The sequence below is a fragment of the Lineus longissimus genome, chromosome 3, assembly GCF_910592395.1.
Source record: "Lineus longissimus chromosome 3, tnLinLong1.2, whole genome shotgun sequence".
In the NCBI taxonomy this organism is placed as follows: Eukaryota; Metazoa; Nemertea; class Pilidiophora; order Heteronemertea; family Lineidae; genus Lineus; species Lineus longissimus.
The window spans coordinates 11,191,122-11,210,990 of NC_088310.1; the positions used below are offsets into that span (position 1 = coordinate 11,191,122).

General features: G+C 40.1%; 2 protein-coding genes across 2 annotated transcripts in view; both read left to right on the forward strand.

Moving 5' to 3' along the window:
- The window catches only part of LOC135484902 (uncharacterized), a 23,747-nt gene extending 20,667 nt beyond the window's left edge, over positions 1–3,080 (forward strand). The window contains exon 2 of the mRNA XM_064766600.1: positions 326–3,080. Within this exon, the coding sequence (XP_064622670.1) occupies positions 338–1,876 (1,539 nt within the window). The 5' untranslated portion in view covers positions 326–337 and the 3' untranslated portion in view covers positions 1,877–3,080. The remainder of the gene's footprint in view (positions 1–325) is intronic.
- The window catches only part of LOC135484762 (uncharacterized), a 27,555-nt gene extending 15,638 nt beyond the window's left edge, over positions 1–11,917 (forward strand). The window contains exons 2-4 of the mRNA XM_064766439.1: positions 8,363–8,519; positions 10,726–10,897; positions 11,653–11,917. Of these exons, the coding sequence (XP_064622509.1) occupies positions 8,363–8,519; positions 10,726–10,897; positions 11,653–11,838 (515 nt within the window). The 3' untranslated portion in view covers positions 11,839–11,917. The remainder of the gene's footprint in view (positions 1–8,362; positions 8,520–10,725; positions 10,898–11,652) is intronic.
- Positions 11,918–19,869: the final 7,952 nt, after the last annotated feature.

A 19,869-nucleotide genomic window follows, 5' to 3' on the forward strand; every position in this document is an offset into this window, starting at 1 on the left:
GCTATCTAGAGGGGCTTCAGTCTCTCAGGCCTATTCGCCCGTTGGTTAAATTTAGACGAACGTGTCTTGTAAAATTCACTTCGCGATGATTGAGTATTGGGAGAGTGTTGGGAGTGTATTGAGGAAAATAGTCAGTCATCTAAAGGTTTGGAGGGTACTAAAAGTTAAAAGTTGAATCCAAATAATTTAGTGAGTGCATGTTATTCGTGTTATCAGGCAGTATTAGGCTACGATCTTTTTGTGGTCTTTATCGTGGAACAAGCAGAAGATATTCAGTGTGAATCTTTTTACTAAGTTTTCAATTGAATTGTACATGTATTTTCAGGACCGCTGCAGAATGCTTCGTTTGATATCCACAGTCGTAGGCAGTTCCAAACCTCTCACAAGATGGGCTCCGCTCAGGCTACAGGCTAACGCGAAACTGCCTGTTACACTTACTAGACCTCCCACTCGGCCCGTTCGCCTCTTCGCAAGCTTCATCGGCAATGATGACAATGTACGTTACAGCAGGTTGGAACCTAGAATTGAACGGAAACTAGGGGAATATGAAGATTTCTTCTTTGAAACGGGACGTGACAAGGGATGGGCCCAGATCATGATGTTAGTGTCGGTTCAATCGGAGAAGGAGTTGTCCTCAGAGAACATTAGTAGAGCCTTTGCGAACTTACAGAGACGACACGCAGCCCTGCGCATGGCTGTCATTTTGAAGGATGGAAAAAACCACTTCGCAGAAGTTCCCGATGCACCCGACTTGGAGATTCTCCAAACCAGTGATAGCAAAGCCATAATGGCCAGCGAAGAACAAACGGGGTTCGACTTCGGGCAGTTGCTTTGGAGATGCAAGATCCTGCAACCTGAAAAATCCGAACAAGGATTTCTCTACCCGTTCATCTTCGTCATACAAGCCTGTTTGACTGACGGTACCGCAATTCATAGCGGTCTGTACCCCAGTCTTCAGGACTATTTGGAAGCATCCTTTGAGCAGAAAGAAGACCTTGACATAGAAAGTCTACCTCTCCTGCCTGCTCGCGAGCATCTTTTGGATCAGTTGGAATCTATCCCAGACCAGGAGGGAGCTGGACAACATACTCAAATCGAAAATGAAATAAATCAAGCGGCCCTTGCGGCTAAATTATGTGAGTTGCATAAGCCTAGTAACCCACAAAATTGTTCCGGAGTGGTCGATTTTGTTTTCGATCAGGAGCAAGTGTCACAACTTGAAAGGGCAGTGGCGCAGCAAAATGTATCAGTGAATTCGGCCTGCGTTGCTGCCAATGCGATGGCTGTATACATGTTCCTGACTGATTTAGGGGCGGATTTAGGTACGATGTCTCTGCCATCCCCGTACGTTGTCGAGCTCAGGCGCTACGCGACACCAAGGTTCCACGCAACGCATTCTGGTGCCTACGTAGTCCTTGCTTTAAACAACATAAAGCTCAATGCAGAAATGGTCGCAAGTGAAAAAAGAAGTGGGGTACTCTGGAAGCTCGCTGCCTCAATCAAGAAAGAAACAAGGGAACGCTTAGCCGAAAACGAACCGCTGTTCAAGGTTAAGACGTTCCTAGGAGATTATAAACGGTTCCAGTCCGACCGGAACGCGTTTTACCGCGAATGTGACCCATGCACTGACCTGTTTTACATATCTAATTTAGGACATATACCCGTAAATTGCGGGCAGGGAAAAGTTACCATTAAAAAAATCCAGCTTTTGAAGGGCGCTAGGGAACCGACAGCATTTGCTCACAACATTACGAGCCTTAACGGTCAGCTCCAGTGGGAGATCTCGTACAATAAGACGATTATTACCGATGAACTGGCGGAAACATACTTGTCACTGGTAAAGGGCGAATTTGAGCGATTCCTAACAGAACAGTAGTGCTGTTACCGATGTGATCGTGGAAACGGGTTCAAATTTCAAGTTAATGTTATATACATGTTTATAACTGGTGGTAGTGGTTGGGGAAGCGCTGCATTAATTGGGCCCAAGTTGTATTTTTGCTTCACGTTAGCCAAGTGGTGTCATATCGCGTGGTACGCCAGGCAAGTGTTTAGTTCATACAGGGTGTTTATTTTTTTTTACTTTTTGAAATCTTAATAACTTTTTTATCAATTATAGTATGCAGAAAGCAACTTCCGATATGGAAAGTAGAGGCTATAAGAATTTTTGGGGGATATAATGCGCATTGTAGTGACAAGTGGGTGTTATGCAATGGACCTCTGAAAAAGATAGGCAATTTCTGAAGCAGCAGGTAGATTTTCCACTGGCGACCTCCGAATGCATTGCAAGACGGCATTCTGGACAAGACGGCATGGGGGGGGGGGGCTGAGTTCAGCCTCTCCCTGAAGTTGGCCCTGTTCCGGACCATACGGAATTGTTGACATAATTCCGGAGCAATTGGCCTGAAGTGCGATTATGTACCCCATATTCTCTAGAACACACTCTGAGTGTTAGAGTTGAATAGACTCCGGTTATTTGAAAAAAATGAAATCACTACAAAAATCCGTTATATTAAATACCTTAGAGATTATGTCATTTGTCGTATTGCAAGACTTTTGAGTGATTGATGACTTATGAAATATCTTCCCTTCATGTTGCATGGCACTGTACATTTGTTGTTTACTGACGATCCTGCCTTGTTTGAATAAAATGACATGTAGAATTGGATGGCTTGTTACGCAATAACAATTGGACCGTTTCATGAAGGTGTTTTTCTAACAAATTTCTCAAAGCCTCTATTTTCCATATCCAACGGTGTGTCCCTATATCATTGTTTTAAAGTTTTAAAGTTAAGATTTTAAAAAGTTAAAGTATTTTTAACATCCTGTAGTCTAGTCTATTTATTTCCTGTATACTTATCTATTTCCTGTATACATACATAAACATAACTTATAAATAAAGACATAAAAATAAAAATGTATACCCAGGAGGCCAAGCATACGGTGGCCCATAGAGGACATGCGTTTATTTTCAATATATTAGAATATTTTTCTTTTTACAATGCGATTTTTTTCTCTCGAATTACAACCGCCGTCGGATTTATTTCTCACCGCCGAAAAAATAATTCTCAAAAAAAATAATAATTCCCACCACCGCCAAAGAAAATAATATCCACCGCGGTGAAAAATATTATTTTTTATACCGCGGTGGATATTATTTTCCATCCACCGCAGTGGAAAATGATATCAACCGCGGTGGATGGAAAATAATATCCACCGCGGTCGATATTATTTCCACCGCGGTGGATATTAATTGCCACCGCGGTGTTAGGTGTTAGTTCGTGATTGTTTATCGATAACAACGTCGAGTGAAACACGCGTCTTTGTTTACATTGGACTCGCCATTTTGAAAAAATGATGTGACGTCACCGTGGAACCTCATTTGAGTTTTAACTTAGCTATGTAGTTGTACACATTTTCATTTTCGTCTCCTTGTTAGGTTGGCAATATTTGGAGTTATCATTGTATCAACTGTCGTGTATGGATTTGATCAATGGAACCCGATGCAGAATAACCTCGGAAAGAGAGACAAGTACTCCATGAGTGAAATGGCGTGGTTAGCCTATTGTACCATCAACCAGACAGGCACTAAGTTTGCACCATACCAGATTCCGACAAGAGTCTTCACTGTGTTCCTGTGGTTCTTCACTCTTATTGTTGTGGCAAGCTACACAGCTAATCCAGAAGTATTAAGGTAGCAGGAAGTGTTGGGCGTTTGTGGTTTCTGAGTCTGAGGGGGTTGGTGTCTGTTGACTGTGCTTTAAGAGAGACTAGGCATGGCGCCAGTCTCTCTTAAAGCACAGACAACAGGCATTTGGTCTCAGTATTTGGGTAAGTACAGAATCAAGCCAGCTCAGAGAGCAATGATTGAACGATGCTGTGGACAAGTCCAAGGATACTGCATCAGTCACGACCAACTTCTCATCAGAAAGCGTCACCACCAGCATATTCAATGTTCAGTTCCAACCTGTACCTGTCCAATGCACGCCTGTCATGGTCAGCAGTGGTCAGCTTAGCGCGATATGGAACATTCTTCCGAAACTCAAGCGAGAGAGGAAGTCTGCTCATTAGCATATCTCGCGCACTGCTCCTTCTTGTCAAACATCGGCGTGAAATCGTAATGGAAAACGTCTGGCTTTGCGCCAGACATTGAGACTAATAAGTGAAGAACTAATAGGTAAAATAACTTCTACTTGCGCGAGACTGCTGTGATAAAATTATCATTGCAGAGACTCCGGTGACGTACACATATATTTTTTACAATCAAAAATGCCCTCAAAAGACGACATGGAATGATTATTTTATTGATATTTCCTGCTATATACCTTCCAATTATCTCTTTATACAAATAGATCGGCGTTAGGTCGCATGCTTTTCTTTCCTGGTGACACTATAAAGCAAAATAGTTGCAACCCCGTAAATGCGCTATAAGTCCAATAATAAGTGACGGTGACCCGTTATAAATGTTTCGCCAGCTTCGCTCTTTTGCCGCTACGCGGCGCTTTGGGCCCTTGCGTCTAGCAAGCTTTTTAACATCTAAGATAAGGTAACTTGCAAGATTCTGCATGCAACTTGTCACTGATTTTACATGTTTAAAAAAAACATTCTTAGCTTATTTTATCAACACCTGCGTAAAGTACAATCAAAGCGCCAAAATACCCAATTACTCAATCCATGGCGGGGCAAGCTCCGAATTTATATTCGTATGTTTAGTGACGATCAACATAATTATGCCGTTCATATTTCACAGAAACAATCGAGCTCGAATCAAATTTTATTCAGTAGAATTTTAAATCTGACTTGAGATCGAAAATAAGTGAAATAAGTGAAATAAGTGAAATAGAGGATGTCATGACCGAGTTGGCATGACATCAAAAATGACCTGGGAGACACAACACAGTTCCTACAATAATTCGCTGGAGTAAACGTACACAATTTTTTTAAAAATGTTTAAAATAAATGGCGTAAAGCACGTAACAATCAATAATCTTGTTCTGAACAGGAACAACATTATGCCAAACCAAAGTAATACGACAATTAATCTCGACTGCCAAAAATAGGCGAGACATTAACCATTTCAGTGCCAGCCTTGCATAAGCCTATAAACCGCTCTGTGCTAGTTATGCAAGGGTTTTTCAGGGTTTTGTAATAAACCATGTCGAGAAATAAAGCAACAAGACCTATGTATTATACCTTATTTTGTATCTCTTTATTCACTCTTTCATTTCCAACATCAATGCTACCTTTTTACTGAGTGGTAGATGGTGAAACATTCCCCTGGCCATGAGGGTATTGCGCGCTTTGTTTAGCAGCGCCGCGTGTCGGCAATTTCGGCAGTCAGCGCCAAGCCCAGACTACCAGTGCTCATTCTGCACACGTGATAACGTCACAAGCGGGTGCATAGATCGTGACTTGTCGAAGGAGTGTGCATAGTGTGTCCATCTTTGGTTTTTTTCAAGAAATAGTTCAAAACGTCGAACGACGGTTTTGGCACTCAAAGGATAATTGGGCAAAGGAATAAGGAATAAGAAAAGAATAGTGAACCGGACGCCTTTGATAAAATCTTTACAAATACAACCATGTAGGTTTGCCGTGCACTTGGTGTAAACTGCAAATGCTTCTTAACTTTTTCGAAAGTTTAGTCTTTTTTCTGATTGACAACAACACTATTTTTGTTTACAAAGAGTCGAAGTACCCCTTTTTGAGTACCAGTCACCTGACTAAATCTGGATTCTATTCTCGATTGGGTTTTTTTTCTTGATAGAGTATTTTTGCCAACTTTGAATTGTTTTAATCATGATTTCGATTACATATTGTGATATTACACTTTCGGGCCAAAAAGGATTCACCTTTTGTCATTTTGCTCTTCCTTCAAGCCTACAGTAATCGTGACTTGAGCACAATCAAGTCACTTGCGTACACAAACAGACATACCCTGTGGGCGTTAAGAGACTCAAGTATAAAGAGCTTCTTCAGAGATTCCGACGAGCACGAATATAAAAGAATTTACAAGAGGCTTCGTTATCTATCGAATACAAGAGAGGGACTTAAGTTGGTTAGAGAGAGAGATAATGCTTTATTCCTTGGTGAAAGTCTCACAGTGCACTACAATAAAGGTACGGAATTACAATTTGTCAGATTTTAAAAAATAGAATGACAAGTTTAACGTTCACTCAAGTGATTTAAAGTTTTCACATACACTTGACTGATCCGCACTCTTCAGAATTGAGATATGGCTACATAATCCCCACACCACATATCCCGACGAAAAGCCAGTATTTGACCAGTTGACGCTCCTAACAACATCATGCGAGAGGTGGAGTTAATTTCGTGTTAAAGGCATACCACAATTAATAATCATGATCGAAAACCGACGACTTCATTTTAAAAACCGAGGTCAACACACTTGACGCAAGGACCCCTCGCCCTGCGTAGCGGCAAAATACCGAAGCTGGCGAAACATTTATAACGGGTCACCGTGGCCCTATTATGGACTTATAGCGCGATTGTGGGGTTGTAACTATTTTGCTGTATATTGCCACGAGGAAAGAAAAGCACGCGACCTAACGCCAACCTATTAATGTAAAGGGATAATTAGAAGGTATATAGTTTAGGAAATGTTAATAAAAAAATAATTCCATATCGTCTTTTGAGAGCATTTTTAATTGTAAAAAATATATGCCTACGTCACAGAGTATCTGCAATTGTCACTTTTATCGACAGTAGTCTCGCGCAGCCAGAAGTTCTTTACTTATTAGTTCGGTGCATGCAAGACTACAATGGGAATTTTTATCACAGAAGTCTCGCGCAGCCAGAGGTTCTTCACTTATTAGTCTGGCGCATGCCAGACCTTCTTTGTACGAGACGTTTTCCAGCACGATGTATGTGGGCAGAAGCAACACTGCGCAAGATTACCTCGAGCAGGGGCTAATAATAGATTATGCTAAGGAGAATACCTTCCTCATTGAGTTTTACCAGAATGGTCCATATCGTGCGAAGCTCGGGACGGCATGGTTATTCTATTGCATGCATAGAGCATTTTTGATTGTAAAAAGTATATGCCTACGTCTCAGAGTCTCTGTAATGGTCATTTTTATCACAGTAGTCTCGCGCAGCCAGACCTTCTTCACTTACTAGCCTAGCGCAAGCCAGGCGTTCTTTGTACTAGACGTTTTCCACCACAATGTATCTGGGCCGAAGAAACACTGCGCAATATTAACTCCAGCTGGAGCTAAGAATAGATTATGCTAATGAGCATACTTCCTCATTGAGTTTTCTCAGAATGGTGCATATCGCGCGAAGCTACTCAGCCTAATACGATTAGGCCCCGCGTGGTGGCGCTGAGGCGGCCGCTGTAATGAAGAGAGTGGTTGAGTCACTCTAGAAGCTACTTGGTCATCAAAGAACGGACCTAACCAAAATTACTTACATTTTCGCATTGCTACAATGAAAGACCTAATACTGAAACCACATGTCTGTTGACTGTGCTTTAAGAGAGACTGGCATCATGCCTACAGTCAACAGACACCGCTATACCCCCTCACACTCAGAAACAACAAACGCCCACCCCTTCCTGCTACCTTGATACTTCTGGATTCTGAATCGTTCATGACATCTGCAATTTTATGGATTTATGTTAATCAAATGTTCCGCCTGGTGTACACGTACATCTTTAACACATCGAGTAACAATCTGAAGTGAGAACATATCATAATTCGTACTCAATATAGCTCACACAAACATCATCCCGGAGAATCAAAATCCTGAACTCCGGGCAATTCGTGCCAAGTCCAGATTCCGAGTCATCTCGTATTCTTGAGTTCCGAGTCCCTCGGTATATTCATCAATAAGCAAGCAAGAAAAACAAAAGCTTTTTCCCTTATTGTAGCCTATCAGATGCAACCTTTAATATGCAACTTCAGCTATATCGTGTTCCCCAAGATCCCAAGATCCGAATGCACATGTTGAATTAGAACTTTATCGCGTCATTGAAGGAAGGAAGCGCAGTTTTCCTAGATAACCAATCGTGTGACTCGGAACTCAGGAATACGAGATGAATTGGAACCTGGATTTGGCACGTAATTCCTGGAGTTCAGGATTTTGATTATCCGGGGTGAACATTGGCATGGATGATATAATACAGTTGCAAGGTGTATGCTTAACTGGCTTTAACATTTTATCAAATGTGTAATGTATAGATATCGTGCGGGATGAAGCAAATTTCATTTCAACTAAAATTGTTCAAGCCTCTGTTAATCCGGTATTTGCATAACGTTGGCAGACCCACTTGCCGCGTTTCCCTGTAGCGAGCCATGTCGAAATAATTTTCATAATTTCTAATGCTGATTATATGCATCGTTTTCAGGCCAGGATGCAACATGCAGTATCGCGCAATCGGAGGATATTATTGATGTTACAAGCGTCGGGTTCCCCATGGTGAAAGGCTGGAGCCTCGCGGATGATTTCAATACAGCACTGTTAAAGCTGAAAGAGGACGGGGTGATCCAAAATATCCTAGATAAGTGAGCGATCACCTACACTCAATGCTTTTTACAATACTAACAATGCTTGACAGTCTGGATGCGTGTGTGGGTGAGATCAGATAGTCCTTTTGATAAGAAAGTCCTTACATTTTTAGGATTGTGAAACATATTGACGTTTATGACCAACCCCAAGTCACGTTCGCAGTAAAACAATATTTATCATTAGTTGTTAGGAATGGCTTTTTGTTATAACGTCTTAAAAACTTCCCGAGGCTAATTAACTATGGAACGTAATTTGTAATCATTGGTCAGGCATGGATCGACATGAGCAAGCCAAACGGTTCTTGCTATAAAAGCCACCAATGTTCAACGAAAAAAAAAACAATCATCTTAAACGCCACGTCGTTCTGTAGGAAGAGAAGAATGACTTGGTATTAGCAGATAAATGAAGCTTCGGCCTCGCAGTCGATTTTGCATTGTATATAATTTGGTTTAGAACAAAGCATGAGGCTACTATAAAAATCGATGTCGAAGTGATCAACGGTCTTCTTTTGTTAGCAAAGTGGGGTTACAGAAGTACCACGATAGAACGACTCGGTTCAGTCTTGACATGGTCTAATTTGCAAGAAAGCGGCATCTCTAGTCTGAATTCGTCACACGCATACCGGTGTGACAGCGGATATAGCCCCCCTGGAGTCATAGTCCGGTAGCATTGTATTTGACCAATTAAGCAGCATGGTCTATTGTACCACTAACCCTAACCAAAACATTTAGCAATGCGGGCTATTGTTACACGGACTATCAGCCCTAGGACTACTATCCCTTGCACACCTGGTTGCTAAATAAAACCGCTTCAAAATCTAAAGACCAATATACAGTATACTCTCTTTTACACATTAAGAGGTCAGTCGCAAGAGTGTACAGAAAACATGGCCGAGAGGTAACACAGCCCAATTCCAAGTGTCATTGGTTTCTAGAATTATACATTTTCCGCGATGGAGGTCATGCATACTAACAGGTGTTTATTAATCTTTTGATTGACCTTATGGAAATATGCATGAATTTCTGACCAATCGGGCTAATATAGGGCCTATATTGGTATATTTGACATTCCAATATTAATAGTAGGTGGTATTTCAGAATTAACAAGGACTGACCTCTTAATGTGTACAAGAGAGTATAAGCAACCTACGTGGGCGGAGTCATATGGTGTCTTAGGACCGGGACTAGAGTATATACACACATATGGAATTAATATTTTGCACATATGCGTCTAGAAAGTGACATTAACAATCAGTGATGCAATTTCGAAGATGTCCAATATTTCCTTTGCTGCGAAAAAACAAAACAACATGACATACACATAGATAGCCAGCGAAAAGGCGTATTTTGGTTCACTCAAAATAAATATTCCATGAGCCGGTAAAAAAAATAGTGGTTGAATAAGCATTCGCAATTATTCAAATACATTACCAGATATTCATGTTACTTGCCGGCAAATTTGGAAAAGAGCATACTGCTGACCCATATTCATAGTCATTTGCTGTTTTGATTATAAAAAAAGGACATTCCCCATGATGGCATTAATAATCAGGTGTCACAATGATATTTTTCCTTGAAATAATCATAATAATAACCTAGTGACTTCACCACTGTTACCAAATCGGTTCTGCGTCTTTTAATTCAAAACACGCTCACAAACAATGATTTTGTTGTCAATCTGAACCAGACGAACGCAAAATCGGAAGCAATCTCGCTCAGAATTTAGTTATTGCCTTCCGCCTCCGCGTGATAATCAGAAACTTTAATAGCTGGCATTGTTGACGCAACCATTAGAAATCTTTGGAACAATACACCTTTCGGCATTTTCTGACTTGGTCGTTCATTATTTGTTTTCTCATTGCAAGAGATATATGCTGCCAATGGAATTCTGTCATTTTTCACGTCAACAGATGATATCAAATATCTTAGTGGGTGCAAATTATAAATCACATTGATGACGCATTTCACGATTTCTTGGTTTTTACGTTCGATGCGTTTTTTTTGGTCACCCGTATATGTGCATGTAGTCCATAAGTCAGTCATCTAAACATTAGGGAGGAAGAGGTCAGGAACTATGGATAGAAATGTACACAAAACTCTTTCTACACAGTTTTATTCGTATAAAGGTACTAGTTAAGATCCTTGATAAGTCGCTTTTCTCAAACTAAAACAGTGTCATACGTTTTCGGTTTTGTATTTTCAGGTGGTTTAAGCTTCCGAGTAAGTGTCGCGGAGCAAGCGATGAAAATTTAATCACGCTAGACTGGACGCACTTCATTGGCCTATACATCATTCTTGGAGTTGGAATCCTGCTTTCTTTTATTCTTCTTGCCATCAAACTCATCTATTTATGGCGCAGAGATAGGACGACACAGGTGTGTATTGATGAGGTAGCCGTTTGTTGATATGGGTTATGAATATGCATTTTTATTGCCTAATGTTATGTGATATTACCCGCGTCTGCTCGATCGGTGATATCATATCATGCGATTATTCCGTATTTCTGGTATACCTTTGGATAATGCAGCGGTCAGTATAAGGGGGCAGCGGTAGCGTAGTGGAAAATATTCGGCCTCATAAACAGTAGGTCATGGGTTCGACCCCGGCCGAGTCAATGCTTAGTTCTCTTACTGGTTGAGTTTACGTGGTCGAGTTCTGGTTGCTCCCTGAAACCTCTTTTTGATTTCTGTGGATACCGGGGTGTATATGCTATCTCAAAAGCGCCATCATCAGGTAACCATGGAAAAGTGCTATATAAAAACTAAATATTTGATTATCATAACCATTACAAACTCAACCCCCTCCCCCTCAGGTGATCGTCACTTAGTCGTCTATTTTGTTCTCGGGCCACAGTTCGACATTAATTCATTCGGGACTCGAAACTGAATGGCCACCCCATTTTCCTCAATGATAATTTCTTCTGCTTACTTCATAATAACATATAACAGATCCGGAAATCTCTACTCGTTTTATAAATGTATTTTGTGAGTTGACCAATTATGCAGCATACTGACACTGACAGTGCTGACATTTTTCTGCTTGCATTCTCGATGCTCGAACCAGTTTTGTTTCCCACTCTAAGCTTGATAATTGATACATATATGTAGCATATTCTTTTTGTTTTCTTCAGGAACATGACTTATCGACGCCGGTCCAATCAACATTAAATTTGACTGAATTCAAAAACTCCAATAACCCGAGCTCCTATTTTGAAGATCGTGGTTATACTAACCCGAGTATGAATAACCTAACTGGAAGTCCTCGGCACAATGCCTCCAAGAACGCTACCCCAGAGCCAGACGAGCTACTTTATTGAAATTGCATTCCAGGTGAATTAGAGCATCACGATGGCATTTTTCGGCTGTAAGATTAAACGTCCAAAGATACGTGTTTAACCTCAGTCGAGCGTTTCTCAATATAATTTCTTATAGTGTTGAATATTATAACATGATCATCTGGAATTTCAGCATCTCACTGAACAAACGAGGGCGTGTTCTATAAAAACTGATGCTGCCATTGAATTTGGCGTCACGTCCGCCGGCAGCTAATTCTAGCCGCTCATACGTACGCCAAATGGGTACTACAACTCCAAAATCAGTGCCAAAACGGATAACTTTTAAGTACATGTAAAGTCCTACAAGAAAGTAAATGTCCACAGGTAAGATAATTGAATGCGGTTTTCAGCAAAGAATGGTATATCTAGTTGTTCATGTATTTGTTGAATTTGGGACCAGCTAATCATGTCTCTTTATTATGTAACAGGCAATTTTAAAAATGCGCAAAAAGTAACTTTTTTATTTATTTTATTTTCATTCTTTTTGAAGATATGTTTTAGATCGCTACATGTAGTGTACAGGCGATTGTTTTTTCAGACAGCTGGTGACCTTTGAGAACACCCCTCATAGTCAGCAGTCTTTATGACCAACTCAGCTCATGCATGAAGGACTGGGGGTGTGGAAGAGATTAAACAAATAAATTGAAAATCCTAAGCAAAAATGTGCAATTGTCATGACTATCGAACACATTTTATGGAATGGTAAGTACCAACAAATGATGGTCATAAAGCACAGTTTATGGGCTCATGTGACTATTTGAAAAGGCACATAAATAAGAAAAGTGATTTTTGGACCTTTTTTGAAATGCTTGTTACATAATGAAGGGATGGAATTAGTTGCATCCAAATACAACAGATATATGACCAACTAAATATACCATACTCACCTGAAAAAGGCATTCAAATATCTTATTTTATCTCTGAGATACTTTTTAAAAACGGTGAACATTTACTTTCTGGTAGTCACACCATGTTCACAGATTCTCTTCAAATCCCATCGGAATGTCACATCATACTAGAAAATCCCAAGATTATGGATGCAGTCATTACAGATTTGCCGCGGGGATTTGATCGGACATAGGCCTGATCCTCAAAATCATCGACATGCTCTTGAGCAAGTTGCATGTCTCCTCCAAAACGTATTCCAGTGCATATATACAGGTCAGTTTCTGATGGTGAAACGTAACAGGACAACTTGCATTGGATTTCTTACATGTGATTTAATGACCCCGACGGCATGCCAACTGTTCGTCTCATCTTGCAATTGTTTCCGAACCTTGACATCCCAAAATGACTCTATAATGGAACACGCTTTTTAACTTTCGGTTAAGGGGCAGATCAAGATACTGGATGATTTTTTTTCTGAAATATTTACCAGTCCGAAACCTAAAACATGAACTAAAATAAAGAATGTTGCTTGAATACTCATATCAAAGATATATATTCGGTAGTAACAAATATTGAATAAATGTAAACAGACTTTCAGGTTCACAAATCTTCCCAATCATGAGAAACAAAGGCATTTTTTTGGTGCAAGGAATAGGCAAACTTGCTGATTTTTCTCTGCCCAAAACCTTATCAATCAATGCGTGAATAAGGGTCACTGCTAGGGCAAGCTAGCATTTTGAAGAAAAAAAAATCGCCTATAGTTTATGAGTAAATGGTGTTTCTATGTACAGTTTTTAAAAAATTTCTTCAGACTGGTAAATATTCACCCAGTATCTTTCCCCGTAAATTTTCAGGGAGAAGTTGCTTCAGTTAAAAGTATCTAATCAGCATTTTGTGACATATACGAAGGAATAATGAAGTGAACGACTGGATGGTTTCTTTAAGCTTTGTTTCTGAAAAACATAAAATGATACAAAATTGAGAACACTCCGTTTTATAGTATCAAAAGAAATTACTACCCGGAGTCACATAATAGGCCTAGAAACAAGTACCTTGATCAAGAAACTCATAGCATAACTATTCCCATACTTTAATTCAAGACAGTGTAGGTGGCAGCACTACGGTGGATAAACTACAAATTAGAGAAATCTCACATTTTCACACTCTGTCATGAAAAGTCCATAGTTCCCAACCAAATACCTAGATCGAACCAAGATCGAGTACAACAGTTCACCAGCTACCAGCAATGGCGTTTAAGATATAATGGAAACTCACAAATATTCCAAGTAGAGACTTCGCCCTGAACACAATCGCACACATGGATATTCCTAAACACGCATCAGTGTATGTCTAGCCTGAACGAGACAAAGTTAAAATGACAGCCATGGCTTTCAAGGTACTTTTCTGAGCCTTTTACTTAATTTCTATAAACATAATGGGGGTAAGGGTGATTCTGTTCATTCTCTCTTTTTTGCCTGAAGTTGCTTCATCCAGTTTCTCGGACAGAGAAGAGATAACATCACTTCAACGAAAGGAGAAAAAATCTGCAAAGACTTTCCTCCGAAATAAAAATGGCGACAAAGTAAGCATGGCGACGTCACGGAGAAAATTCGCGCGAGTTAAATAGCGCGCGGAATTCAAATCACAGTTTACTTGAATTGAAGAGCGCCTCAATAAAATTGAAAATTATAGATTTAAAGCGAATGATAGTGCGTTTCACAACATTATTTTGTAAATAGCCAGTATACATTGTTCTTTTGAAGGGGCTAATAAAGGTCAAATTATAATCAATATGTAATACAAATGTGTTTCTCTGTTGGTTATTCCGATCCTTCCATCAAATCCGGCACGCCCCCCCCCAAAAAAAAAAATATTAGGCAGCTTTACCGAACACCCCATGCCCCAAACTCAGTGCAGGCGTGTATGGCAAGCAGAGTGTCCAGTTATTCAAACAACCTATATTTCTTCAATAAAATTTGGTTTTATTGCTGATGTTAAACTAAGTTTATATGAAAGAAATACTTTTTTTTAAACCACCTACGTTTTTTCCGCGGAGTGTCCAGTTATTAGTATTCAAACAACCTATATTTCTTCAATAAGACTAAGTAAGTTCTTTCCCAACAAGCTGTATTTCATGATGAAATACTGGTTTTTCAACACAAAACCAGTTTTCGCACCAAAATGTCCATTTATTCAATAAAACTTGGTTTATCAAGCAAACAACCAGGATTATCCTTAAAAAAAACAAGTTATCGTCTAATAAGCTAATTAAAAAAACAACAAACCCTGGTTTATTACAAAAACCTACCTTTTTAAGCCTCGACCCCACCGACAACTGATTTCGCTGGGTGAGGTTAGCTATACCCGTCCCCAGTGCATGTATACGCATGCACAGGCGCATGCATAGACGCATGCACAACCCATGGTGCCGAGGTTGCACATCCTCGTGAAAAACTTATATTTTAGGGCATAAAACCTGGTTTCTTTCCGAAACTTCAGTTTTATGGACATAAACCTAGTTTATTAGGGATAGTTATAGTTTTTATTAAAACAACCTGGTTTATTCGGAGAAAATATAGGTTATTTAAAAAAAAGCAATATTTCTTTCAAATGAGCTTTGTTTATCAGCCATAAAACCAAGTTTTATTGATGAGACTAGCATTATACTCGTGGCGCAGGCAGGTTGAAATTGGCTATTTATAGGCCTACCTTGAATTGCATGGGCCGAAAGATTGAATTGCAATGAAAATCAAATGGAATATCAAAGGGGCCATATCGAAGAGACAAATTAAACCAACCAGTTGTCCACAGACTCTGACCCTGTGCTAATGCTTGCATATAAAAATATGTCAAAGGTCCGATAGAGATGATTAGGCAATGTCAACATGACTCGTTCCTTAATAGTCAACAATAGGCCCCTTTTTATACGGAGGAGAAGACGGATAACTCAGATAGGCCTTCACATGTCATGTCGGCTGCCCGATGGCTCGAACCAATTTCAATATCACTACTATAACTTTAAAATGTGTGCTCCTCCTAGCAAGGTCTCAGGCAACGCACTAAGTCGACAGGCAAGCTAGAGCTTCAGCACTGTGAGCAGCTCCTTGATAGGCCATGCCATGACATCAAGTATTGAAACCTTCATTTGAAAATCCCTTCATAATTAAGGGACAGCACCAATAAACAATGCCCCTATCGTGTCCCTCGGAATATCCCCTCAACCAGAACGTTAACACCCCATCAGGGCCACGGGGATACCTGCTGTACTTAGAATAGGTTCTAAATCCCTCCCAAAAATACATTAGTCTACAGGCTATACATGTATGCTTAACGCGCCAAAGCCACAATACATGTAGCTCCCTTATCTTGTTGTGTGCAAAAAGGCTAGTATAACGTTGCGTATTGGTGGGCGTTTAGAAATACTAGCATATACCCATGGAGCGGGCAAAGTTGAAATGTAATATACATTAGTTAAATGGGCACGATGATTGAGCACATTAAATTTCTAACGTTACCGAAGTTTTATTAAAGGTTAAACACGAAATGAACTGCATTTAGGGACTTATTGCTGCTATCTACATGCAACCCCCAATAGATTGATTGGAGTACGCTATTTTGCACAATGCATTGAGACCAGTGACAGCAGGTCCTGTTCCAAATAAGGCCCTCACATATCAGGCATATCACCTACCCACTCCAGTACCCAATGCCACTGTCGGACCAAAGCCAGGCGCATGGAGAGATGCAGAACGCAATTCAAACTGACAACATCAGTCAGTAAAGAATAAATCAAAGAGCAAGCGCTGGCCACTGTACATATTTTGTCCATCCTGGCATAACTGTTTATTGATACCCTGACTGCATGTTCCGGTAGGCCACTCTGCAGAATTTGCCTTATCACTCAGGTCAGTGTTTCTCGAATAGAACTAAAATAGAACACAGGCTAATCATTAATCTCCCTGCTAATACCTTGCACCATGGACCAGGTTGTATAGCACTACATACGTGCTGGAAGCTAATACTGATGTGGCAGGGAGAATATGCGAGAAGTTTGTGTATGCTTTTGAGAATGAGCGGAACTCTCCAGTCGACGTGCTCTCTGAAAAGTTGTTATTTATTCTAAAACCACGAAGATATTCGACGTATGACACCCTCAGTGACACTCTTACGTATGATCCAGACCTACGAAGCCAAAGGTTGCAAGAATTCGACGCATTTCCAAGGCCCAATTTTGAAACAAAAATTACCTCCTAAATAGCGGCCACAACGCGCATTATAGTATAGATTTGCATATGGTGAAGATGGTGGATCACATGGTCACTTGCAAAGCCATCAACTGGTCAGAGGGGTTGTTTCTCTCAGTTAAATGTGAATAAAGCAACTGAAATTAACATGAAATGGGAGAATAAATAGCATTAGTAGGTACCTAAAAAAATTATTCGCACTGATATTTGTTGTGCAATTTGGTTTTATTTTGGTATATTTCTGTACTGTTGACTCATGAAATACCCCCATTATGCGAATGATAACTCCTGTTGACTTTTGACAGTCTACAGTATGATGATGACCATGCCCTTATATGGAAGCAAAAAGTGCAATTTCTCTATAATCGCTGTAGAATCCCAATATTTAAGCCCGTTAGGACGGACTCTGCATGAATCTCGACTCTCAAGAGAAGTTTTGTTGTCATCGGATCCAAACTGACGGAGGAGTTACATTACGAACTATTACACCTCCATTATAGTAGTGATATAGGTTGTTTGAATAACTGGACACTCCGCTTACCACACGCGTGTATAGCTGGCGCGAGTGGACAAAATTCAGACGATTTAACCCTTGTCGAGTTAGCCAAATATGGTTTAGACTGTATGATATCATGCAGCTTTAAATATTCTGTCAAGTGGATGTACGACGGAAAACCGCAAAGTTATTGTTTTTGGTGAGACCACACATCAGTGGCAAGCGATCAGCTGCGATCGAACTTGGTGGCTGGGCAAAAATCGAGTGAAAGAAGCCACCACTCTAACACACCTCGGAACAATACAGGACAAATATCGCCGCAATAATAGCAATCACAGCCGCGCAAAGCTAAAGAAAACTCTTCTGTGCATCTTAGGGCCGGGAATTATACAACTGAACAAATTCAACCCGATTTCCAGTCATAAACTTTACCGCAGGATATGTCTGCCAAAGGCATTGTATGGCAGCGCACTCTGGTCTAGTATGTCAGAAAGGGACTTGACGATTCTCGAGCGAGCCCATCGGTTCTGCCTAAAAAGGATGCAAGGTTCCAGCAGGTTAACTAGAACTGTGACTGCACAAGCCATGATTGGCAGTGTAAGTCTAAAGGCTTATATTGATAAACAGTGTCTTCTTTTCTTCGGACAACTGACAAGGATGCATGAACAATCTCACCCCAGACGAATCTTTGACTTTAGGTTTCAGTCAATGAAAAATAGAAAAAACAGATCCGAAACCTGTCTCGGATACATTCAAAACCTTGTAAAAGTCATGGAAAAATACGATCTGTCGAACGCCTTAATGTTTACACCGATAGCGGTGAACTCGCGCCATCAGACATAACCTGGAAGTCTTTGGTTGACAAGTCAGTTCTTGATTATGAAAACAAACGTTTTTCCGCCGAGTGTGTAAAAAACAATCTCCTAAGAGTAGCAAACATTGAGACATCATTAGATTATCAGCTAGATCCAAAACACGAACAGGACTATGCATTTCATGCGAAATTAAACATACTGTCAGAGACAACTGTAGAGACTCAATGCAACCGTTGTAACCAATGCTATACCGATCCGTAGGTGCACTTCTTCTGTGGGTGTTCAGGCTATTCAGCCTAGAGAAGATTTCTGGGAACAAGTTGTAAATGATCACCCAGTTGACATAAGTGCCTTTCTTTGGAACATGATTGATGTAGAGCTAACAGAAACTTTGCTGGGTAAGCAACTCAGCTCATCAGACTTTGATGTAAACATGACCCTCCTAAAGATCACAGCCAAATGCTGGAATGTACATGTATAACGTAATGTAATGATCTCATGTTAAATTACTATAAGCGTGCCTTCTAGTTATTGCTCAAACGCAATTGAACTGTTGTACATAGCATTTTTTTTCTTGTATTATTAATGTCCCTGTATTTTTTTTTGACTTTCACTGTAAGAGTTAGAATCTTCTTTAAGGAGGAATACATTTATATATATATATAAATCAACCAATCAAAACATCGGATCGCGTGAATGATGCCGCGGCAGAATTCAGAATTATGCCACGGCATCAATAGGAATTGTGGTGCGGCATAATTAGACGAATCAGAAAGTGGCACTCGTTTATTTATGGTGCGGCATAATTCACGAGATCCGATGTTTTGATTGGTTGTTTTATTGTGCACCACAATTCCGATTTACTTCCGTCCTCCATAAATGACACTTCCGTCCACAATTCCTATTTAAGCCGCGGCATAATTCTCGAGATGCGACAATACCACCAATGAATATTCATAGGTTGGAGGGTCCAGGCCTATCAATTAGACGAGTGCATGTCTTTAACTCTCAATTTCATATTTGGAGAGGTATTGAAAAAATATTTGCTGTGGTAAGTCTACAGATATAAAAAAATTATTTGATGAAAAAATTAATTTGGAATTTTGCTAATTTGGTAATAGGGGGCGTGTTTTGAGATTTTTCTGCCAGTTGGCTGAAAAGAGTGGAAATATCAATGTCTGTCCAATTTGTCGATTATCAAAAAATTTCCGTGGTCAACTACCAGTTTACTTTTCACCATTTACTTGCCCGATTGTCCGGGATTTCATATCAACATTTCAGATTCACAACCCCACGCAGTATTTGATGAGTCGCGGTCAAACATTGACAATTGAACTGCTAAAAGGCTTAAAAAATCAATGGTGGTCTTGCCTCAGATCCGAGGTTTTGATTAATCAATTCATGGTGCACCACAATTCCTATTTATGCCGTGGCATAATTCTGAATTCTGTCCACTCGCGCCAGCCATACGCGAGCGGGTAATTGCTTGTAGATTATATTTCAAATTATCATGATGATTGATGTCAGGTGTTGATGTCATTTCTACACATATATAAATTTGGATGGACAT